The 25,173-nt window shown below is 55.0% G+C and overlaps 1 protein-coding gene across 1 annotated transcript in view; it reads left to right on the top strand.

The window, feature by feature from the left end:
- The first annotated feature begins 244 nt into the window (after positions 1–244).
- RTN4RL1 (reticulon 4 receptor like 1) overlaps positions 245–25,173 on the top strand; it is a 67,387-nt gene continuing 42,458 nt past the window's right edge. The window contains exon 1 of the mRNA XM_070562912.1: positions 245–725. Coding sequence (XP_070419013.1) covers positions 713–725 — 13 coding nt within the window. The 5' untranslated portion in view covers positions 245–712. The remainder of the gene's footprint in view (positions 726–25,173) is intronic.

The following is a 25,173-nucleotide window of genomic DNA, read 5'->3' as shown; positions in this document are numbered from 1 at the left end:
GTCCCCGGGGGCGGGCGCAGCTAAAACACCTTGGGAGGCGGCGCCGCGCTGCTGAGCGCCGCTGCCCTGGGAATAGGACTGCGCTCGGCAAGGCGAGCTGAGAGCACTTTCATAAATTTTGTATGGGAGGCGCTCCGTGAGCGGGGGCGGGGAGCGGAGCGAGAAGGAGGGAGCTAGAGAGCGAGGGAGGGAGGGAGGAGGAGAGGTGGGGGAAGCCGGGGGGGAGGAGGAAGGGAGGCGCCCCGCTCCGCCGATCGCTCGGTCCTGCAAACGCGCGCCGGGCGCTTTCCCCGGAGCTCGGCGGTGCGTGCGAGCGCCCTTTTGCAGCAGCCGCGGCGGCGGCGGCCCGAGGGGGCGAGGGGGAGGGGGCCTCGGCCGGGGGGCGGCTTTCCCCCTCAAAATCGCCTGCAAAGTGCTCGGGGCTGCAGAACCAGGCCGCCGGCTCCGCGGAGCAAACCGCTCGCCCCAGGGCTTGAGAGCGCACGGGGCTGCCGGGCAGCGCCGCGGTTGCTGGTGGGCGCCGGTGCCCTCGGCGCGGGGCTCGGGCTCACCATGCCCCTGCGGGGCCGGGCCGCCGGGCACAAGCGGATCCCGGGCTTGCCCCCGCCTCGACGCGCTCGGATTAGCTGCAGCCGGCGCCCAAGAATTTGAATCTGAAGCCCGGAAGGGAGTGCGCCTAGGCCGACCTCGGAGTGGCGGCCCCGCGGCCAACATGCTTCGCAAAGGTGAGTTGGAGCCGCAGGGGCGAGTTGGAGTTGGATGCACACCGGGCACAGCCGCGAGCCCGGGAGCCGCCCGAGAGTTGCCCGGCGCCGGGGCTCCGGCCCGGGAAGCAGCTCCTGGCGGGCTGGCAGGCTTTGCGGGGACGCACCTGCCAAGGGGTTGCTGCTGGAGCTTAACCCCCTTCGGGGGCCGGTTGCGAGACGGGATTTGCTCCATGGATCAAGTGCCTAGGCCTAGGGTTCTGGCTCGGCGAGGTCATTTCGGGACCACAGTGAGCTGCCGGTGATGGAAGGGGAGGCGGCCTCCTGGGACCTTTGCTTTGCCACTATAAAGTTTTGCACTTGCAGGCTCTATCCCCTGCGCCGGCACACGCCGCCAGCTTCTGCCGCCTTGGCGGGGCCGGGTCCAACCCGCGCTCCAGTGCAGCCAGCGGTCAATCACCGCGCCACCCGGGCGCTCACTGCGCGCCCTAGCTTCTCAGGCGGGGCCCGGACGCAGGCACCTCCCCTGCTTTGGTCCACAGGGACGGGTTCTCGGCACCCAGCTGCCGAGGAGGGGTGACTAGCGCCTGATGTCCGGTTCCTCAAACTTTCCTTATGCCTGCAGCGGAGGGATGAGAAGGCGCAGGCCGTGCCGGCAGCGTGCGCGGCCGGTGCCAGGCTCAACTTGAGGAGAGCTGGCTCCGCGACCACCTCACCACGACCCCCCGGGCAGCCCGGCCCATTGCCGAAAGCTGCAAAGTTGGTGCGGGCGCTGGGGAAGTCCCGCCGCGCCCCCACGTGGCTGCCGCGCGGGGAACCGTCCCCAGGGCCCAGAGAGGGCAGGTGACCACGCCGTGAGCCCGGCGGCCGGGTCACCGCTGCCCCGGCCTCGGCTGCGTCTACATCTCCCCTCCCGGGTCCGGGTGGGCCGCGGCGCCCCGCCGGGACCCCCACCTCACTGGCTCGGGCCGGGCGGCCGGCGATCGGCGCCTGCGGCTGGCTGCTCGGCCCTGCGGGAGCCGGCTGAGGCGGGAGCTCAGGTAGCGGAGGGGCCTGATCCCCGCGCTCGGCGCTCCAGCCTTAATCCGCCCCTGTTTCCATGGCAACAGACCGAGGTGTCGTAAGCACAGGATTCTGACCTCACAGTAGGATGGGGAAGGAGAAAACCGGCAGGGGGAGGTGGCGGAGGAGGGGAAAGCGAAGCCCCGAGATGGGCGGAGAGGAGCAGATGTGGAGGTGATGGAAGAGACCCCAGAAGCAGGTTGGACGGGTGGGTGAAGAAACCACGCCTTTACTGGGAGCCCTAGAGGCTGTGTGGTGGTCCCGGCTCGCTCAGGCCCACCGAGGGTCCTCTATTGCCCCATTGTGTCAATAGTCACAAACTTATGTGTGACTTGTGGCTCCACGTGGGTCAGTGCAGGGCGGGGGAAACACTGACTGGCTTTCACTGTGGTGTGGGAAAAGTCTCAGTGGCTGGCTGGAGAACCCGCTGCACTGATACACCCCAGTTCCTTTTCCCTGCAGAAAGGGACTAAAAGTCCTCTCAGCAACCAGCAGTGCTGGCCAGAGTGTCTCTGCCCAGAGAGGGTGCTTTTTGCAGAGCTGAGTACAGGCCCAGGTCTGAGAAGCTTCGGCGAGGAGCATGCAAACTTGGCCCGGTGGGGAAGGCTTCCCAGGCAGTTTTAAAAGGCTGCCATATCTGGGCTGCCCGTCTGTGATGGAGATAATAGAGAGAAACTGACATCTCGTTTCCCTTTTGGTCTTTTGTCTTTTGGCAGTTTACAGTTAAAAATGAGCCACGAAGCAACCCACACATTTTATTTATATGGTTTAGGTGCCCAGGGAGGCTTGAGCAGCCTCCAGGAGCCTTTCTCCCCCATCCTTGCTAGCCAGAGGCCCAGCTCCAAATGAGCCCAGTGCATTCTGGGGGCGGCTCCCTGGAGGAGGCTCTCTTACCTCTCTCAAGAGGTGGCCACTGGAGGCTTGGCGGTCACGTGTGTTTGCCACTTGGGCTATTTTTCCCTTCCTGCACGGTTTGGTTGGTGGGAGAGGTACTAAAAGAGGTTTCCACCTGGATTGGGCTGAGGGAAACAGAGCAGAGAAGCCCTTTGCTGGACTGGGCTCTGCGTGGGTGGCCTGGAGCCTACTGCTGGGACATTGTGTGGGCAAAGGACTTTTATTTTGGTCCTTTCCTGGGCAGTTTTCTCCCTCTGTCCCTGATCTTGATCTCTAGGACTTTCTTTTGCACACACATACAGGACACTCAGATTCTCTACATGGATTCTAGGTGTGTGCCCAGAGCCAAAGGAATGCCTGAGGCTAATGCCAAGGGAGGTGGCTATTGAAGTGTCTGCTTCTTGAATTGTTCCCAAGGGCTCTAAGCAAAAGCGTTATAGGATGGGTTCAGATAGTAGTTGCGGTTTCCCTGTTTGTCGGATGCAGAGCCCTGCGTGGCATCCTGGCCCGGAGGGAGTTTCACAGTTTATGATTTGGAAAAGGGTTTGAAAGATGAAGAAAGGATAGCCCTCCTAGATCCTGGGAGGAGGAGGAATGAGGAAAAAAACCCTTCCTTTCCTGCAAAGGACAGGGCTTGTGCTCTTGACAATGGAGTACTTTGTGGAGTTAGGGGGCTCAGGGGTCTGAAGCCCGAGAGAAGGAAGAAGGCAAGGGCAGGCAGTGGACCATGAGGGTCATCTTTCTGATTTCTAGTTATCCTATTACAGCGAGCGGGGTGCTGTCCCCTGGCAGGACATTTTAAGAATTGCGATGCTGCCTTGCATCTCTTAATGAACGGACTCTACTGGCCACAGCCCTACCTCTGAACCAGACCAGCCCCAAGTCCTCAGTAGATTTTGCTACTGACAGTGCTGGTAGCTGAAGGCCTCTGCAGCTGCCCTGCCTGCTTGTCTATCTCCTAGCCTGCTCTGGCAGAACCAGGGATATAAAAAGCAAGCCTCTGGTCAGAGATGAGAGGCAGGCAGGACAAGTGAGGCCCTGAGCCACCCAGCATCATCCAGGAAGGAATGGCAGCCTCCTGGGGGGTTTGCTTTGCTAAAAGTGGCCTGCTTAAGGTCAGGATCTATGGTTTTCATTTTTAGAGCTATAAAAGCAGAATGCAAATCAACAGCCTCTGGGCTAATACAGAACCTTTCCTTAAAGTTTTTGTCTTGTTAAGCAAGGAAATAGAGTGCCAAATAGGCTTTGTTAAGTGGCAGTCTAATTAATAATTTAAAATCGTGTAGCTGTCTTTCATTAGAATTTATCTGTACATCAACCACAAAATCAGTCAAACACACTCATTTATAAGTTAATGCCATCCCTGAATAATTCAGCAAGAGCTAGATTAAGGCCTGCAACCCAGTAAGATGCATTTTGTTCTTTTGGTTTCCATAGCCAGATGGCCTGGTGGCTGGATTGGGTCTCCTATGTGAGACCCTATGTGAGAAGAAGAGAAGGCAGAGGGAGGAAGGGACCATGGGGTTGTCAAGTGCCTGGCTGATTTGGATTCAAAGGTTCCCCAGGTGATCTGAGAATCTCCATGTGGCCAGGTATGAGCAGCCTCCACTTCTCAGAGCTATTGGTAACATGTCCTCTTTAGCCCCAAGGGAGAGGGGAGGAGAGGAGAGTTCCATGGACAACCAAGATGCTCTTCTTTCTGCTGCAGAGGGAGTGTAGAGGGGAAATACAAGCGCCCTGCTCCAGAGAGAGTTGAGATATGAGGCTTTTAGCCCAAATCCAGGGGCAGAAGTGGAATTTCAGTCTTCTCAGCCCAATTCTATCCCACTCAAGAATGCAGCCTGGTGGAACCAATGTCACCAAACCAGTTTCTTTCATTGGGAGCTTATGCGCTGCTTCTCACCTCAGTGCTTCTGGTCCTTATGCCAAAAAAGAGAAGCCAAGAGAAGGAATTTTAGGGGAGCACCACACACCCCAACAGATAGGAGAGGCAGAGCGAGTTTCTAAATAAAGCCCATGAAGGCATTTGCTCACCAGTAGGCAGAATAAAAGCAAGGAGAGCAGTGTACTGTTCCCCTTGTGAGCTCAGACAACATAGAAAATGTGTTTTGGTTTGGTTGCTGTCAGCCCAACACGGGTCTGATTCCTTACTGCGGTTTTGGGTCCACTTTCTGCAGAGAAAGTGTTCAGGATCCAAATTCCCAGCTTGGGCACACTGGCTCCTCCACTGCAGGAACACTGCCCAGAGTTCCTGGTCTGTCTCAGGCCGCCAGTCCTGATCCTTCGGGAGGGTTAAACGGCTCCATTTATGGAGACCAGGTAGATAACTGGAGCAGACAGTAGACTTGATGCCAGGAGAGGTTTTTGACCACATTTGAAAAGAGGAAGTCTCATTAGGAAAAGGAAAAGGCAGGGGAAAGGGTAGGTGTTTGCCCCCTGAACATGGCAGAGTTGACAGCAGATGGGACCAGGGAGGGAAGCTTGTGGGGTGAATCCAGTTCTAACCTCTGGCCACGTCTTTGGAGTCAGGACCTGAAAAAGGACAGAGCAGAAGTTCACTTGCTGGAGATGAGAAGGAGGGGGCAGGCGTCTTGAAGGATGTCAAGAACGGATCTGTTTGGTACCATCTGCAGTGAAGTAGTGGTTAAGGTTAAAGCAGAGAGGAGATGACAGGGAGGGAACAGATGGCCAAGGAAGCAAAATAGCTGGCGAAACGGGAACAGAGCCTCCAGGGACGGCAGAAGGCAGGACCTCCGCGCACAGTGCCGGAAGTAGCCCTTTCCTCGGGGTGCACTGGCCAGGCCACCCTGAGAAGAAGTGAGCCAGAGAGAGGAGTGGGCCAGGACCCCAGGGTGAGGGCTTCCTCAAGGCCTGGGAGAAGACCGAGGGAGACATCAGCTCCAAAGCTAGGGGACCCAGGAGCAGGGACCTCCCTAGATGTCATTGAATTGGGGAGAGGAGGCACGGCTGACTTCGTGTCCATCACTAGAACAAGGTGAAGCCACCTCAGGTCTCAGAGCATGCCTGGCCGAGCCTGCTGGGAGGAGGTATGGATGCTAGCTGGAGACAGGGGCAGCAGGGAGTGGACCATTCTTCCCAACCTGCCATGGATCCACTTATGCCAATCTCTTCCACGTGCTACAATAGCTGCTTATAATTACTGATGGGCCAGGCTAAGTGTACTCCATGCCTTCTCTCATGTAATCTCCGCCACCACCCTGCGGGATCAGCCTGTGCTTGTCCCTCCTGTATAGGTAAGGAAACTGAGGCACAGACAAATGAAGTCCCTTGCCCAGTGTCATCCAGTGGCACATCGTTGAGTCAGGATGCAATCCCACCGTGCTCTTTCCTTTGCTCTCTTCGCCTCTAAGCTCTGCTGTCTCTCTGCCCATCTGCCTTGATTTATATGACAGTTCTTTTGCGGGGTGCCAGGCACTGCTGAATCATTTGTATCTGGCTACAGAGTTCCCTGGTAGTTCCCATGCACTCCCTTTTTGGTGTTCCTCCAGGAGCATCTCTGCCTGGGACCTGGGACTTCTGGGACTCTGAGATGCTGTCTCACATGTCATCTTCTACCCTGCCCCTCTTTGTGTCTGGGCAGACACACCCCTCACCTACCGTCTCCTGCTCTGGTTTCTTCACTGCAGACATAGATGGGACAGTGGGCCAGTACTATCCTGCCTGCTTTCATGCCCTTGAGAGAGGCCGGGTCATGGTTTATTTGGGGGCTGGGCCCTCCGCGTAGGTTTCTCTCCCTGGCTCCTCTTCCAGGCTGACTTGCTGGGCTTGCAGACATAGCCACACCCCAGACTGGTCCAGAACACCCTGGCCCAGGTGGATGGCATTTGGCAGCTTGGATGCGACAGGCCCCTCCACTTGTACCTGTACTCCCTCCCCCGGAGTGCTCCCTCACTGCTAGGGGGCATCCCGTGGCCGAGCCCCAACCTGTTAGCTGGATGGTAACTGCAGAACACAGAGCTGTCCTCCAGAGGGGACATCTGCCCCCTTCCGGCTGTGGTCGAGTTCCAGAGGGGCCAGTTCTTCCTGCAGTTTGGAAGAGAACAATGAAGTCAGGCAGACCATCTAGCTGATCTCGGGGTGTAGAAGAGCAGACTCCCACCTCTGAGTGAGGTGCTCCCTTCCCCCGCGCTGAGGCGGGGTGTCTGTCTAACAGATGCAGTGGGCGGTGCCTCCGAGCCTATGATTACTGTCTAATCAGTCAGTGAAGCTGGGATCTGAAACTACAAACAGCCCCTGGTATCTGATTCAGAAGAGTCACTCTGGAGGCCTCCGTGCTGGCACAGCAAGAGGATTGACACAATACAGTGTGTGTATGTGTGTGGGTGTGGGCAGAAACACACCTGGTGAGCATGCAACAGGCTCCAGGAGTGTGCACGCCAGAGGTCCGCTGTTGCAGAGTGGAGCCCCCCGCGTGCATGAGCCTACACTGGCACCCGCACTCTGGTCCACGAACACGGCAATGGCGCCATGGGCGGGCTGGTGAGCCACTCAGTGGGGGACCCATAGGAGTGGGCGGGTCAGCACTATGTGCACCACACGTTGGGAACAAAACTTGGTGAGCAGGTGTGTGGCTCACTCACGCAGGGATGGGTGGGCATGACTCATCATGTCTAACAGGGGACAGACCACTGCAGCCCCTGGAGGTGGGGCCGCTTGCCAGCTTCCTGGGCTGATTCCAGAGGGCAGTGGCACCATGGTCAGAGTGGGTCTGCCAGAAATTGAGCAAAAGTCTTCCCCAAATCAGGAGAAAAGCTGGGCTCCCAACTCTCAGACCACTGAGGTGGCATGGAAGTTTGCTTCAGCCTCTGAAATTGTCCCGGCAGAGTTGACCATCTCTCTCTGGGCACCTGAGCCAACACATAGTGAAGGGGCCCTTTACAGACGCTTCTAGAGAGATTCATGAGGCTTGGGGAGGGGGGGAATTGGCATTCTTCTTACGATGATTTATTTATAGGGCGATTAGATGATGGGGATGTGGAGGCTAAGGTGCCTCCATTAGTGAGAAGCACACAAGGCAGGAAGCCTTGCTCTGCGTTTGACATTTTGTGGGGCGACTCCTACCAGAGAGCTGCTTCTTCTTTTAGAAGGTTTTGCCTTTAATGTTCTATTCATGGGCTTGTCTGAGCAGGCTGGGAGAAGGAGGGAGCATGCGGTATGGTGGGCTTCAGGCCCGAGGCTGGCCAGCTTCAGGGGAGGCAGGGTCCAGGGAGGTCACTCGGTGGCCAGTGTGGGGCAGCCCAGGCAGGCCGGACGCCGGGGGAGAGTGGCTCTGCTCCTGCCGCCTCATTGACATGGGCTGCATGCTGCCCGCTACGTGATGTTTACTGTCCTGTCTGTCTCTGTCTTCACTGGCCACCAGGCTCTGCCTCTGATGGCGGCCCTATGCAACCCTGGCTTTGGCCTGGCCATGGCCCTTTTCTTCCTGGGGACTGTGGGGCTGTGGAAAGAAAACCAAAGTTGGCGTCCCGGGGCTGCATTTGGTTCATCTCTGTGGCTGACTCACTAGGAACCTGGGCACGTGTCCTCCTCTCTAGGTCTCGGTTTCCCCACCTGTGATATGACTAGATTGATGGTTTTTCAAATGTCTTTCTGTACCAGAACAGTTTCTTCAAATGATATCCTATGTCAGAGCCCAGAATATAAAACACATAAGCACAGGTGGCCCTGGCCAGAGCTGGGGCGAGGGGCCTCCTCCTCTGGCCTTGCTGCCACGATGGCAGTTTGGAGACTGGGGAGTCCCCTGTGGTCCCTCTTAGCAGGACAGTGCACGCAGGAAGGCCCCTGGGTGTGCTGTATGTTGTGAGCGCACAAAGGACGCCGCGCTGTCCACAGGGCCTGCGGTTGGAGCTCTCTCTTCTGTGGGGATGGGTTTTTTCTCCTCTCGTTTTGGATCCCTTATGACCACTTAGCTCTCTGGGAGGAATTGTCTACCCTTGGAGTCTCCTTGCCCTCACCTCCCTCTCACTCCTCAACCTGGACTTCCTGCTGTCTCCTCCGTCACTCCATTGTCACTGCTCTGGCTTGATGTTGACCTTACCAGACATTTTCCTTGTCTCACCTGACCTTCTCGTGGCATTTGACTCTGTTGCCATCGTTTCCCCTTGACTTCCCTGATGGCAGCTCCCCTGGTCTTTCTCCTACTTCTGTGGCTGCTCCTTCTCAGCCTTCTTGGCCAACTTCACCACCTCTTGCCATCCCTGGAATGAGGCACCTCTCTGGGCACTGCCCTGGGCTCTCTCACTCCACGCACGGCTCTGGCGGGTCTCAGCACGCCCACAGCTGCCTCGCCCGTTTGCTGACTCCCCCCACATCCCATCTCCAGCCAAGATGTTGCTTCTCATGCCCAGAGCCATCCATCCAGCTAAGCCCCTGGATGCCTCCTCCACTGGCAGCCACACAGGCCTCTCAAACCCAGTGTGTGTGAAACTGTGTTCCTGCTTCAACCTTGAGCTCATGGCAAACTCGCTCCTTCCCCATTTCCCCCATCTCGGCATCTGGTACCACCGTCCTCCCAGGGGCCCTCAGCCCAAGAACTGGATCCATGGATGACCCTCCTCACCCCACCCCTCTCCATTAGTCCATCGTGAAGTGCTGTCTGTTCTCCCTGGAAGTCCTTCACACCTCCTCCTCTCCCCGCCTCCACCCTAGCCAGGCCTCCATCTTCTCCCTGGCCGTATCCACAGCCTCCCTGCCTCTACACTTGCCTTTGCCAGTCCAAGCTTTACTTCATGGCCAGATTCTCAATGCCACGTGATCTCGTCCCTCCTTTGCTGCAAAACCTTCAGCGATTCCTTTTTCTTCAGGGAATAGTCCAGACTTCCCAGCTTGGCTGTCAAGTCCTTCCTCCCTGCCCCACCTGCAGTTCCACCCTCTCCTTCCCCACTTTGAACTCTTGAGGTCTAAGTCTAACAAATTTCTTTGAATTCCTTCATTGAATCATGTCCTGTCTCATTTCTAAGGATTTGCATAAGCGGCTCAAGCTGCCTAGAACACTCTTTGCTGCCTCTTCCTCTTCACTCCTATCCTCCAGGACTCAGCTTACACATCACTTCCTCTGGGAAACCTTCTTATACCTCCCTAGACTAGGGGAGGGGTCCTGGATGTCCCATAATACCCTGCACTTCCCGGTCATTGTACTCAACCTATTTAATTGCAATTACTTTTGTGCTATCTGCCTTCCCCACCAATTCTTCCCATGTGGAGACTGGTTACTCTTTAAAGCCTGCCCCTCTGGATCTGCTCTCTGCCCTTCTCCATCCAGCGCTCTGTCCTGGGAGGTTGGCCTGTCCAACTTCAACACTGGGCTCCCACACCCTCTCGCTTCCAGATGGGTTCAACCAATGGTGAGTCGCCATGGGCTCTCCATGTCCCTCCACCATCACCCAAAGTTTCTCCCAGAAGTACAGCCTGAGACAGGATTCAAGTACAAGTCATTTATTTGGGAGGCATCCTAAGAAATGCCAACAGGCAAGTGGGGAAGTGAGACAGCTAAGGGAAGAAGCCAATGACGGATGCGTGGAGCAAGTTACCACTGTGGGTAACCAGAACTCAGTCCCACTGGGGAACTTGGGGACACAGCCTGGAACTCGCACTTCAAAGCTGTCTCACCCAAAGAGGAGGGAGCTGGGGCGTTTATACGCAACTCCATCCCTCATTGGCTGAGAGTTTTCCTGAGGAGGAATTAATTCCCTGGCACTTTTGGCCTGCTCTGAGGGTGAGCAAAGCCAGTTCCACTGCTAGAGAAAAGAAATGCAGATTCTGGCAGTTGGAAGTCAGGCTGCTATGTGCTGGAATGGTAAAAACAGTAGATATGGGCAGGCCCTCACAGCATCTGCTACACATCTCCTGCCAGCGGGTCTCCTCGACTCTTTTCTCCAGGTTCAGTAAGAGCCTCCCTCCCTTCACTTAGCCTGGGGCGGGGGGTGGGGGGGGATGCGGGGGCGGGGGGAGGTAAATGATATTATCTCTTGGGGTTTCCCAGCCCCTGTTCTCACTTCTGTTATATACTCCTCAAATTATTCAACCTGAGAGTGCCCTCTCTTTCCTACCAGAACCAGACTAAAACAGCATCCTGCACAGAATAAAATGTAGCACATAGTGACATTGGGTAAATAGTGTTGAATCAATAACTAATGTCATGTCTTTATGAGTTGATTGGATGATTGTACAAATAAGTTGGAACCCAAGAAACTTAGTACCAAAACCTAATTTTTATTTTTTTAATTTTTTTTTAAGATTGGCACCTGAGCTAACATCTATTTCCAATCTTTTTCTCCTTCTCCCCCTCCTCCCCCTCCTCTCCCTCCTCCTCCTCGCGCTCCTCCTCCTCTCCACCCTGCCCCCACCCCCCCAAGCCCCAGTACATAGTTGTATATTCTAGTTGCAGGTCCTTCTGGTTGTGCTGTATGGGACACCACCTCAGCATGGCTTGATGAGTGGTGCTAGGTCCACGCCCAGGATTGAACTGGTGAAACCTCAGTTCGCTGAAGTGGAGCACAGGAACTTCACCACATGGCCACAAACCGGCCCCCAAAACTTAATATTTAAATTGTTCTGTAACTGTAAGAAAAATTAAATCATGATAACCTAGGGCTTAAAAATAAAAAGAAACTTAGTACCAGGAACCAGGAGGAAACATATATATATATATTTTTTTTTAGTGAGGAGGATGTAGAAAGGAGTCTCACAGTTTTTCCTGTACAATGCCTCATTAACAGCAAAAAAGGCAGGGGCTGGCCCTGTGGTGTAGTGGTTGAGTTTGGTGCACTCTGCTTCAGCGGCCCAGGTTTGCGAGTTCAGATCCTAGGCGCAGACCTACGCCACTCATCAGCCGTGCTGTGGCAGTGACCCACATACAGAACAGAGGAAGATTGGTACAGATGTTAGCTCAGAACTAATCTTCCTCAAGCAAAAATATAGGAAAATTGACAACAGATGTTAGCTCAGGGTGACTCTTCCTCAGCAAAAATAAAAGCAGAAAATGTAGGTCATATTAGCTCCAAGTTACAGATGAGGATACTGAGGCTCAGAGAGGCTACATAGCTCGTCTAGGGCCCAGGGTGCTGCCCTCTCACCCCAGCCCAGCTCTGTCCCTCCATGGCCCCAGGAAGCTAACAAGCACAGAAGAACTGGCCAACAGGACCACAGAGGACGTCCAGCAGGGCAGGAGCTGCATTGGGAAAAGAAACAGCACTCTTGCTCAGAAAAGTTTAGGGTTGTACTTGGCAGATTTTTATGGAACAAAATTTGCGCTATTGATTCCATGGGAAATGAAAACCTCTCGTGGACACTCTGGGCTTCTGAGATCTGCACTGTTTAAATGAGGCTGGACCGAACATGAGGAGATGAAATTGCCAGGCGAAGCTGAGCTCAGGTGGTACCTGGGGTGAGAAGACTTCCTCTTTTGTCTTCTCTCCCATCTGTGAAAATGACTTGTTACTTTGAACTGCTTCCTCTCCTCGCAGGGAGGCTCCTGGGTCGTCGCCCAGGCCTGTGGTGGAAATAAAGCTCTGCTAGCAGAGGGAGAGAGGCCGGGCGGTTCATAGGAGAGTCCCAAAGGGCACATTTGACCACCAAATCGTGGGGCGGCCGTTGGCCCTGGGGCTACCTCCAGGGAACAATGGTTGCCCCAGTGGACAGGTATTTCTGCCTTCAATGGACAAATTCGGTCTCAAGGGTTCGAGGTAGCTTGTTGGAAATGGGAGATTATTGCAAGGAGATGCGAGACCCGAGCTCCAGAAGCCTCCAGCAAGGGGAGGGGGTGACTCTAGGAAATGACAGCCTTTCTGTGGTCCCTCTCACAGGCCCTCTCCTTCCACCCAACCCGGATGCTCCTGCTTCTGCCCTGCTGTCTGCACCCATGACCTTTCACCTTGCACAAGGCCCGGTGTGGCCACCCAGGCCTGCTTGCTCTTCAAGATGGCCTTTCACCTCCTCCTCGCCCCGCTAATTGCCCCACTTTGTTGGTATTCCCAGCTTTATTTCCCAGAAGGAAGACCCGGTTAAGCCAGCCACGTTTTTCTGTGTCAGACCATGTTATAGATTACAGTCACCTATGGATTGTCTACCCATGGATGAGCTGGCCGCCTGTTATCCTGTCGGCCAAGAGGGCTCTGGGAAGGCTCTCTCCATCTGACAAACGTTGGACAACTATTGAGTGCCTGCCTTCTGCTGACTTAGCCCTGAGGATGAAGCGATGAATAAAAACCAAGTCCCCTGTTCTTGTGGAGCTTACATTCTGGTGGGGAGAATAGATAATAAATGACTAACTATATTCTATCAGGTGGGGTAGGTGCTTAGAAGAAAATTAACAGAGGGTTAATTAAAGAACAGAGGGTGACTAGAGAGCTGTTATTTTATTTTGTTTTATTTGATTTATTTATTTTTTGCTGAGGAAGATTAGCCCTGAGCTAACATCTGTTGCCAGTCTTCTTTTTTTTGCTTGAGGAAGATTAGCTCTTAGCTCACATCTGTGCCAATCTTCCTCTATTTTTTTTTTTTTATATGTGAGTCACTGCCATAGCATGGCTGATGAATGGTGTAGGTCTGTGCCCAGGATCTGAACCCATGAACCTGGGCCTGCCCAAGCAAAGCGCACTAAACTTAACCATTAGGCCACAGGGCCCTCCCCAGAGAGCTGTTATTTTAGAGAGATTGGCTGGGAAGTCTTTCTGATAAGGTGACATTTGCATAGAGGCCTAGGTGAAATGAAGGAAGGCTCTCTGCATCTGTTAGAGCTGCTTCTGCTTGGGAAGAGGTCTCCAGACAGAACAGCAAGTGCAAAGGCCCTGAGGCAGAGTTGTACTTGATACAGTAGCTGGTGGCCTTTGGGGCTGGGGCTGTGGGCAGGGCAGGCATTCTGAGGTACAGCCCGTGGAGTAGTTTCAAGTTTTTTTGGAGAGGACCAGAGCTTGGGGTCAGCCCCAAGTCCATCAGCCACTTGGCCAAGGGGAGGAATCTTCAAAGCACAGAGCCAAGCAACACTATGGCAGGGGAGGGGAGGGAGAAAGGAGTAGTGGCCTGAGCCCCCCCCCTTCCCCTTGGGGTCAGACACCTCTCCTCCTGGGCTGTTAATATGGCCCAGGCTGCAGCCTGAGTACAAGGTCAGAGGTGAGTTCCCACAAGCCATTCCTCTTTACTCTAAAGCATGAAACAGAACTAGTTCTGTGTACGGTCTCATCTTTTTCACCTGCTGCCTCATTTATACATCAGCCTTTTCTCCCCAGAATAAATGTTTTGAACTTCTCAAATAATGCATACACATGGCAGAAACATTGGAAAACCACAGATTGGCAAAAAAGAAGAAAATCACTATAATCCCACAACCCAAAGAGTGGGACAGCTCCTCCCTCCGAGGGCATCTGGTGCATCTTTCTACGCTTCTTTCCCACATTCCTGCACATGTGCCCCGTCTTGTTGAATTAACGGTACATCTCAAACACCTTTCTAGGTTGGTAATTCTAAACCTGTTTGAATGGCTGCAAATATCCATCATATGATTGCCAGTCCCCTCGGGTGTGCACCGAGGCCGTTGCCAGCTTTTTGCTGTTGGAGACCATGCTTTAGCCAATACCTGTGGACACGCCTTGGCCCATGTGGTATGCGGGCCTCTGGGCAGGGGCAGGAGAGAAGGGTAAGAGGTCAAGGCCTTCACTGGGAGCCGGGGAGTGGAAGCCATCGTGGGACTCAGTGGGCTTGAGCCTACCCCCAGCAGCAGCCAGACAGACCGGAAGCCTTCTGGTTATTTGGAGAGGAGGAGGGTGTGTTTGTGTGTGTGTGTGTGTGTGTGTGTTGGGGCTGTGAACATGGCCTAGGTCTCCAGTGAAGCAGACTGCGGGTGCGCAGAGGGGGAAGATGTACAGAGGCATTTGTTTTCATTGGGCTTGGGGTGGCTTGTGGCATCAAAAACTCCTGAGGATGGGAGTGTGCGGAAGAGCATGCCTCTGATTTGGACCAGGGCATTTGTGTGATTTTGACAGATGTGTAGGCTCTTGGGTGCTAGAAGGAACTTTATAGCTCAGCTGAGAAAAGTGAAGCCCAGAATGCTGCAGTATCTCATCCAACATCACACAGCACTGGTCGGCTGATGTGTTCCATAGGATGGCCAAGGCCTGCTGGCTGGTAACATTGGTAACAGGCACCTTATCTGTCCAGGACCCCATGCGCGGCCTCTCCCTGTATCTCTCTGCCAGCAGAGCCCCCATTGGTGGCCTCTCCAGCTGTGGTAGTGGCTGTCCTTACTCGGTGGAAGCTTTTGCCCACAAGAGGAGAGGGTCTGGTGGGGAGGGCTCATTCCAGGGGTCAGCGGCCAAGCCCTTCACCTCCAAGTGGGTTGGTTTTGCGAACAGGATCTGACCAGACCCAGGTTCAGGTCCTGGGAATGACCTTATTTCTCTGAACTTGAGTTTCTCCATCTATAAAGTGGGGCTAATCACAGTACCTCTGTTGTAGGGTTGTGAAGATTAAATGAGATGATGGTGATTAAGTTCTCGGCACTTTACTGTGACCGAGAACAGGGGCTCAACAAATGCCACCCTCAGTATTAGCGGTAATGGTGGTAACTTCCTGTGCCATCCTTCCTGCAGGCCAGACCTGACTGTCCTTTGTAGTGTCACCTCTATGTGTCCAGGGCTGAGTCTGGGTGAGTGGTCAGACTGAGTCAGGCCAGCCCTGGCCAGGGACAGGCATCTCAGGACCAGCTGGCATGGGTCACCTTGGGCAGAGGGCCACCCTGTTTGGGGAGGACTGGCTCTGTCCTGACACTCTGCCCTTTCCACTCAGGGCCAGGGAGGATCCCATAAGGCAGTGCCGGGGGAGCAGTGGAAAGCATTCCCAAGTGGTTTCCATCAGCTTAGAAAAGTGCGACGAGGTTGAAGGCCTCCCCAGAAGAGTGGTGCATCATCCACCAACCGCTGGCCCACAGCTCTGGCCTCCGTTCAGCTGCCTCAGCCTTCTCTCCAGAACAGTCTCTCCCTGATCAGAAAGGAAAACCCAGTGCCTCTGTCTCTTGGCCTCTGAAACAGACACTGCTTCTTGCCTGGTCCCTCTCAAACTTATTTCTGGTCTGCTTAGGTTTTCCTGCTGCCTCCAGATATCGAGCCAAGCAGACAAGAGTGGGGCCGTGGAGCTGACAGGCGGGACTCAGGGCCCTGCCCTGCCACTCACCAGCTGCCTGACCTTGGGCAGGTGCTTTCGTTCTTGAGGCCTCAGCTTCGTCATCTGAAAAGTGGGGCTAATGCCACCTTCCTCTTGGGGTTCTGAGAATTTGTGACAAAATGGATGTAGAGTGCCTTCCTGGCATGGACAAGGCCTCAGGGAGACGTGGCTTCTGTACTGTCTTCGTCATCCTTATCTATTATTCAACAGCCATGTACCGACCGAGGCCTACTGTGTGCCAAGCTCTGTGGGGACTCCAAGTACCAAAATGAATGCCACAGCCCTCTTCTCAGTGGCGCTGCCTCCCGGGCCTTTTTCCTCATTGTAGATCCCTCCCTTCTTTGTTGGAGGCTCCACTGTGCCCTGTTATAAGATTCACTACAAAGGAGGCTGGAGTGTTAGCTGCCTGCCCCATCAGGCTTCAGCGGGCCTCAGGACCCTTACAGGAGGCCTCTGTATCTTGGCACCAGGCGGACCACCTTGCCCCCTTTTTAAGAGGCTGATACAATCCTGGGAGGAGAAGGGTGTGTCCAGGGAGCTGGCAGTGGCCCTGGGAGAAGCCCTGGGAAGCCTGGAGCGAGAGCTGTCACCTCCCCCAAGAAGGAAGGTGGAATCGATCACCACTCCCTTGAAAAGAGCAGCCGCCCGGGGGTGGCCTTGCTGGTGGAGGGTTTGTCCAGAGAGAGCAGCAGGGAGACAGAGAAACAGCTGGGGATGCATGCCTGCCCGGTGCTCAGCGTGTGCAGCCCAAAAGGGGGACACAGACCCTTTCCACCCCACCCCCGTCCTCCACTGAGATGCAGCCCGGCCCCTCCCTGTACCTGGGGCAGAGGCTCCCTGGCCGAAGGCTCTGCTCACCTCTCTATTGCCCAACTTTCCATCCCGCTGGGAACTGGCCAGAGCGTTTGTACTAACAAGCTGGCCACGTTACAATCTCAACAGAATTAACCAAAAAAAAGAGAGAAAGAGAAAAGGGAAAGAAAAGAAATAGTCCTTGCACAAATGCCGCTGCAGAGTCTGCCAGGACCTAAGATCTGGTACTATCTATTTTTTAATAATTGAGGGTAATAAATATGTATTTCTTTCTCCTCACCCCCCCCATCCTCCACAGCTTGTCAGCTCCCTGCGTCTCTCCTCTGATCAGACCAAGTCTTCCCCAAGCAAAAAAAAAAATCCTTTAAGCAAAAAGGATTAAAGCCTTGAAAGTAGGTCTGCCTGAGCTCTCCCCCACCCCCTCCCTTCCCCTTCCCCAGGGTTAGTAGAGAGCGGCCCCTCAGGGGAGCTAGGGACAGGGGTAGGGGGTGGGGGGTGGGCTGATGGATGGAGTTCCGAGGTGGGGGCTGTAGGAGAGGAGGACCATGCTGTCCTCTGTCTCTGCAGCCCATCCAGTTCCAGTCCCTGGCTAGCCTTGGGGCGGCAGCCCAGCCCTTGGCTGTCCCCTGAGGAGAGGCTAACCTGAGAACCAGGGTCCCCTGGTCCCCCACAGTACAGGACGTAGGAATGCAGGCTTTGATCTCAGACAGTCCTGGTTTGGCTTTGCAACCTGGCTTTGTGCTTTAGGGGCCTGTGTGACTGACCTTGGAGTAAGCACCTGAACCTCAGTTTCTCCGTCTGTAAATTGGGAATATAAACTACCTACCTCACAAAGGATCAGATAAGCTAAAGATTGCCCAGTGCCAGGCACATGGTAAATACAAAATAAATGAAATAAATTGTTATTGTTATTTTAATCCAATTCTTCTCAGACGCAGAGGGCAGTCTGTAACCTCCCCCAATCCCATGGTCCTCCACAGTTCCCAAGGGCCTGTCAGGCACATCATGCCGCATTTCCACACCCTGTGAAGAGGAGGTTGAACCTGGGGCTGGGGAGTGGGGTTAGGAGCCTGGCCCAAGGCTGGTGGACCAGTAAATGATAGAACTGGAACTCAACGTAGGACTGGTATCCCTCCCCTACTTCCTGTCCTGACACCCTTTCCTCCACCCTATGAGGCTTCCTAACACGGCGCCCCACCTCCCTGACTCTGGGCATGGGAACCAACGTGGCCGGGAAGCAGGTGCCTGGCCCTTCATGGCTACCGCTTGGTACACCCACCCCCCGCCCCCTGCAGCTGCCAGCCTCTGCAGTTCTGCTGAGGCAAGCAGCCCTGACCCAAATGGGCATCCCTCTCTCTGAGCTGGGCACAGGCATGCAGGGCTGGCTGCAGGTGGCCGGCCCTGTTCCCCTGCAGCCACCCAGGCCCAGAGCCCCTGGCCTGGCCCAGTGGTCAGTTCTCTGCCACCCCTGAGGACAGGCCTGCCCTGGCTGCTCTGGGCCCGAGGCAGGAGAGGAGAGGCAAGGCCGTGAGGCCGGAGGGCAGGAAAAGCAGGGAGGGAGGTGGCTATTTATAGCCGGCTTTGCTTTTGTTCCTTTTCCAGCAATGCTTTTCTTTAAATAGGAGCAGGGCTGGAGGCTGCAGCTCTTCCCTAGCCGCCTGTAGTCAGTGCGCACGCTTGTGTGTGTGTGTGTGTCTGTGTGTGTCTGTGTGTGTATAAGGGGACACACGTATAGGGATGGGGCCAGGGTGGACACTTCGGTGCACATGTGCAGGGGCGGGATGAGGGGATGGTCAGCTCTGTGGGTGTGTGTACACCAACATGTACAGGGGTGGACACGGGTGTTCTTTGTGTGCCAATGTATGTGTGCCAGCATACACACATGCATGCATAGGGATGGTGCAGTTCTTAGTATGTGTGTGTTTATATTGGTGGACACACACGTGACAGTGGGTGGGGCAGCCACTCCTTGGTTGATGTGTGCATGTATGTGGACATATGTGCACAGAAATATTTCTGGGTGGGCAAGTGTGTGTGTGTGTACCTCCATGTGTAGTGTGATGTGAGCAGCTCTTTAGGCTGAGTGCACGTCCATGTAATGGGATTGTTGGAGAGTGGTCACTGCCGTGTGTGTGAGCATGTACACGTGAGCAGAGGGCCTGGAAGGGGATGGCAGCTTTTATTGTGTGGATACCAGACTCTACACCCGCTGAGGGCAGGGGCCCTGTCTATCCTGTACTCTGCCCCCCACCACCTGTGCTGTGGATGGATGGATGGATGGATGGATGACAAGGGGTTGTGTGTGTGCCCGTGTAGAAGGATTCCAGGGTCCTCTCTGGCTGCCCGAGGAGCGTCAAACCCGCCGGTGCAGCAGGCCTGTTTGGAGCACTCCCAGAGCGTCCGCTCGGGTCCCTGCGAGGCGGAGACCACCGGCGTTTCTTGCCCCGCCCGCCCGAGGCAGCCAGGCGGCCGGGCCGAGCACGCCAGGGCGTTGGCGTCGCGCTGTCCTGGGTGGAAAAGCGCGACCAGACGCGGGGTGGGTCTGGTGAGGAAGCGCCCAGGCTTTGGGGGCTGCCCCGGGTGCCCGATCTGGCCCCGCATCTGCTTTTCTCTGCCTCGATGTCCCGTCTGTAGAGTGGGAGAGTGGATCCCCCTTAGGGCTGCTGTCGGGATCAGATGAGGTCGCACTAGTGAGGCGGCTTGGCACAGCCAGGGCGCTCGGACCGGCGGCCGGCCTGGGTGGGCGCCGCGTGGGGCCGGGATCGGCCGGGGGCGCGGGCGGGAGGGAGCGGGCTGAGCGGAGAGCGCGGGCCCCCGGCCGGGGCGCGCGGGTAGGAGTGTTTCCAGGGCGGGCGGCGGCAGCGCGCGAGCCCAGATCTGTCCGCGCGCCCGGCGCGGCTGCGGAGGTCCCCGCCCCGGGAGGGCTCGGCCGGGGCGCCCTCAGGCCTGCCCCCAGGGGAGCGGCTCAAGGGGGCCGCGCCCAGGCCCTGGGCCGGCCGGCCGTGCCCGCGGCTCCGGATCGATGCGACCGCCCTCCCCGCCCCTCCCCCAAAGGCCAAACAAAACACAGTAAATATTTAATCCAGGCCAGGGAGCCAAGGAGGCCTCCCCGCCCCCTCCGCAGCCGTCTGGCTCCTCTGCCAGCCCCAGCAGCTCTTCTCTAATGAGGCAGGAGCGGCAGGGATCGATCGCGGCCCGGGCGGGGTTGGGGTGCGGGTGGGGGGCCTGCGCCCTCGGGTGGCATCGCTGTCTGCCCCCAGGCTCCAGACCCCGTAGGCCGACCTGCGCCCTCGCTTTTCCAAGAAGGCCTGCGAGGTGCACACTGCCCAGGCTCCCCCACCTCTCCACCCCTGCCCACTCCCATCTTAGAGGCAGTGTGTGAGCTTGAGTGGGACAGGAGGGGACGGTAGAGGAGGAGGCACCCCGCGGAGGCTAGACAGTGAAAGTAGGGGGACATCCGAGTCCCTGCTGATGACTGACTTCCAAGGCCTGGAGGCCCAAAGCCCACAGGAGCGAGGCCTGGGTGGAGCAGGGGCAGCCAGGGAGTCTGGCAGAGAGAGGCTGGCAAGATACTTCTATGGTGCCCTACTCTAGGCCTCCGGGGCATCGCCCTGGAGCATATCTAGAGGGGGTGATGACACCCTGCTGCTCATTCATTCTTACGGCAGATAATTATTGTGCACCTACTAGTTGCCTGTCATAGGCTTCCAACAAGGAGACACACAAGTCTGCAGCCTGCAGAGGGATTACATTGCAAAGGAGGAAACAGTTAGTAAGTAAACACGGAGGGTGATTTCAGACAGTGGTTGAGTTTAGTGTGGAGGGTAAACTGTAACGTCATATTGTGCTTGGCAGGGGAGAGGAGCCACGGTAGCTTGGGTGGTCAGGGAGCAGAACCACAAGATGGGCTAGGGCAAAAAAGCATCCCAGGCAGTTTAGGGCAAGTGCAAAGGCCCAGAGACAGGAAGGAGATCGGCATTCTAGGACTGGGAAGGAAGGCCTGGAAGGCTGGAGTGTAGTGAGCGGGGGAGAAGCAGGCAGTGGCAGATCCCGGAGGGTTTTGTAGGCCGCGGGAGGAGTTTGGATTTTGTTCTAAGTGCAGTGTGAAGGCATTAGAGGTTTTAAGCAAAGGAATGGCATGATCTGATTTACATTTTTAAAAGCTTCCGCTGGCTGCAGTTTGGATAATAGAAAGTAGGGAGTTAAGGGTGGAGGAAGGGAGGCCGGGTTGAGTGCGGGGAGCAGTGGTGTACGGGAGGGAGGCTGGTGCCTTGCCTGGCTTGAGCAGTGGCCGTGAAGTGGCCATTTAGGCTTCTACAGCTGGTAGGGCCCCCCAGCAGCCGGAACAGCCTGCTCCTGGACTCCTGGTTCGCGAAGTCCCACGGGGCCTGAGCAGAGGCCGAGACTCAGGGTTGCCCATCCTCTCTCTCTCGGACCCGGACTCCACAGTGGGCAGCCCGGAAAGTTTTTTTTAGGAGCATTAGAAAATGTTGACATGTTTTTTGAAACAATTTCAGATCTGATATCTCCACCAGATTGAGTTTGTAACCAGCTTTATTGTTTAAGCCTGCTGGGATTTCATCAAAGGCGTCTGCTGTTTACCCAGAACCATTTCATTGGAGAAAACAGCAAACAGACCTGAATTTCTATCTGATTTCACTCTTTCCCTTTTCTCGTGAATTTAAGTGCTCGTGGAAGGCAAGGCTGATAAGGCAAAGCAGCGAGGCTCAAACCCCGAGGAGAGGGGCTCAGAAGGGTCTCAGCTGAAGTTTGTTAATAGAGCAAAGTTAGGGGTGGCTGGTCATGGCTGCTCTGGGGGACTGAGGGGCTCTCCTGGCCAGCAGCTAGCCCTCCAAAGGGGGATTTGTTGGGGGGGATGAGGGGAGGTGGGAGGGCTGCTGTCCACCCCCACCCTGGCCAAGATTTCTAGGCCATCTTGTGGCGTCTGTTGTCTTTACCAGTTTCCCGACCATTTCAGACACTGGCGACAATAAAAGACTGCACATGAGCTCCCACTTGGAAAGCGGTGGTGACCCAACCTCAGGTTCAGGGAGATAGACCTACGCTTTCCTGGGAAGAGGCCGAGTGAGGAAACAGATCATGGAAGTGCCAGGAAATCACCTTCCGGCCCCTCCTCTGCCAGCACGTGGGATGCAGCCCCTTCTCCTGCCAGCAGCCCGAGCCAGGGCAGCGCAGGGACTCTTGTCACAGGCTCGGGTCTCCTTCTGCCTCCCTAGGGAAGACTAGCGTAGACTAGTGTTATCACCACCCACCTAATAGGATCGGGTGCCTTTAAGCAGGGCTGTTGACCCAGCAAATGTTTTAGCTCAATAGAGGAAACGCTGGCTCTGCAGCCTATCAGGAGAAGGTGTTCTGAGAAATTTGGGTTAACGTGCCTTGTACAGTTGCTCGAGCGACAGCTAGTTACGTGCACAGGTTGCTTGGCATAGAGGCCATCCTTTACCAGTTGTACATTAGACCCACTTATAAGGTCAATCGATTTGAACCAATTAGCAAGAGGATAAGGACTTGTTTATCTTAACTGACTGTCGCTCTCGCAGCAAGCCATCTAAGAGGGATGATACAGACACAGAGGGAAGTCTTTCAGCGCTGAATACCAGGCATAACCATTGTGCTCTGCTGCCTTCTGGCAGACGGTGCTTCCGTCCTCTCTAAGAGTCAGCCCCCTCATCTCTGGGATGAGCCTACAAAGAGGAGAGCAGCGGAAGACCAAAGGTCATGTCCTCACACCTCACAGAGCCAATTCCAGGCCCTCCTGCTTGTGGAGGCTCCCCGCCCCCGCCTTCCTTTCACAGACACACAGTGAGAGTTCAGTGGGCTGCTGGGGCCTCAGTGACTCGCTGGGTCCCTGTGGGTTCAGGGCATGGTCCCAGGCTTCCTGTGAGCGCAGAGGAGCCATTCTCTCCTGATACAGGGCCTGCACCCAAGGGCCTTGGGAATATTTGCTGCCATCTGTGGAGGGCCTATGTCACCTCATCCAGTCTTATAAGCCCCCTTCCTGGCCGCCCCTCCCCACCCAAATGGGTGTTATTCCCTTTCTAGATGAGGAAACCGAGGCTTGGAGGCAGCCAAGCCCGCCTGTGCTGTCCGATTTGAACACAGCCCCAGCTGCCCCGGAGTCTGGGGTCTTTTCACTTGGCTGCACCGCCCACAGCCTTCTTGTAGGTTAGGTAGGGCCAGGGGCTCTTTCATATTGCGGGTTTGGGAGGAACAAGCTCAGAGAGAGGATGGAGTGGGCCCTTGGGCATTTTTCTGACCTGAGAACATCTGAGGATGGAGGCTGAGGAAATTCAGACTGTGGGCAGTGTTTGTCCCGCTTTCAGCCTAGGAGGGGCCAAGTTGGTCTCCATCTGGGAAAGTTGGTGGGTCCTTTGTAACAAGGTGGGCATGGGTACAGGGGAGACAGTGCTCTCTGCTCCCTGAGGCGTCCCGTCTTCCTCCCAGAATCCGTGGGCCCCTTTCTCAGTATCGCCATAGAAGATGGAAAGAAGACCATCTTCTCAAGTTCTTGCTCATCACTCTCCTCTCAATACTTTATCCTCACACCCAGTGTCTCTGAATTCCTCTTGGCACACACTTCTCAGAGGCAGCAAAATCTGCTCTTACTCCAGAGACTCGGAAATGCGATCCCTGGAGTGGGACCAGGGAGCAGCAAGGCAAATTTTCCGGCAAAGAAGTTTTGAAAATGACTGTCCCAAGGAATGGGCCAGTTCAAAGTAGTGATGGTGGGTGGGGGGCGAAGGGGATCTGCTCCTACTCCAGTTCTGCTGTGCTAGCTCCAAACGCTTGACGACTTCTTGGGAAATTGCTTCAGATCTCACAGCATTTTCTTCTTAATAGCCTCGGCGATGGCAAATCCTTGACCTTTGAGGGTGGGTTTGATTTTTTGGAAAAGGCCAAAAGTAATTTGAAGCTGTGTGTTGTGAATAAAGGGGATGAGCAATTTGTAGAATGTGGTTTGTTTTGTTGTTGGGAGTTTTCTTTTAGGTTAAAAAAAGATGAGACTCGAGAATTGAGCCAATTTTCTCATAAGGAAGTTTCAGAAGTGTTTCAAGTGATGACGGCACCTTGAAATGGGGAGCTTGGGTCTAGTGGTGACCACTTTGACAGAAGGGCAGAGGACAGGAATGGACACTTTATTGAGCCACTACTGTGTGCCAGGCACTTTACATACATAATCTCAACTGCCTGAAATCATTTTTGGAATGAAGCCTGTCTATTAAAAAATTCATAAATAATCAATTATCTTGCTTACTCCTCAAGTAATTCTATTAGAACAAGATCTTAGCCCATTTCACAGGTGACTCAAGGAAGTTAAATGACTTCCCAAGGCCACAGAACTTGTAAGTGTTAGGGCCAGGATTTGAACTCAGGATTGGCCCCCAAACTCAAGGCTAATTCTTTCTTGGGTGGTAAATTCTGATGTACCTACCCCGCTCCTCCTTGCTCCCAACAACATGCACAATTTCATTATGTTACAGTGACATCATTTGGGCTGCATTCACCACTTAAAAAAGAAAGCAGGTCGTAAAGGAGTCACGTGCCAGGGCGAAATGCCGACTGTGTGCGGTGGCAGACGTCGTCAGCAGGCATCAGGGGACGCATGGGTGACAATGGGAAGGCATGAAGTATGATGTTTATTAGGTGTTGGCAAAGGCCCTGAAGTTCCAGATGCCAAGAGGCAATAAGTGGGAACTGCCTGTCTCAGCTCTCGCCTGGCACCAAATGCTGAGCAGGCTTCCGGTTTGCTGCCTTTGAATCAACTGGATTCTTGGACAGACCAACCCTAGGAGCTTTCCTGGCCACTGTCAAGACAGAGCTCCCTCTGAATAATAATAATACCAATGATATCATATGCTGATGGAGCGCTCGTCATGTGCCCAGCAATGTGCTAAATGCCTTACCATTAAGCTTTGATCCCTTTAAATACTCTTAGCCCCTGACTGGAGGGGTCTACATAGTCTTAGCTCCCAGCTGGGTCCCCGATCACACAGATTGGCTCTCTCTGAATCCAGAGAGGGCCTCTTTCCCTGCACGCAGTCCATCCCTTGCTGTGATGATGTGGCCACATGTCGGTGAGGGAACTGGGGGCCTGTGTGTGCCAGGAAGGACGGCAGTTTGAGGCTCAGTGCACACCATCTCCTCCCCTGGAGATGCCACTCCAACTGGACTCCTCAGCCACAATCCTGGCCACAGCTATCTAAGTATAGCAATTCCACTTTGAGGAATTTATCTTACTGATACCCTTGCACCTGTGGACAGAAACGTACATACAGGAGCATGCATGTTATCATCGCTTGTAAGAGCGGAAACTGGAAACAACCTAAATGTCCAGCAGTAGGGGAGCGATTGGGTAGATTACGCCACCCTCATATAATGGGATTCTGCGATCTAAGGAATGGGTGACTCTGTATGTGCTGATATGGGATGGATGCCAAGATGTATTGCTAAGTGAAAAAGCAATGATAATATACTGCACAACCATTTGTGTTTTAAAAAGAAA

Source organism: Equus przewalskii, chromosome 10 (genome assembly GCF_037783145.1).
Source record: "Equus przewalskii isolate Varuska chromosome 10, EquPr2, whole genome shotgun sequence".
Lineage (NCBI taxonomy): Eukaryota > Metazoa > Chordata > Mammalia > Perissodactyla > Equidae > Equus > Equus przewalskii.
The sequence above is the reverse complement of the archived record's forward strand: the minus strand, read 5'-3'. Positions and strand labels throughout refer to the sequence as shown.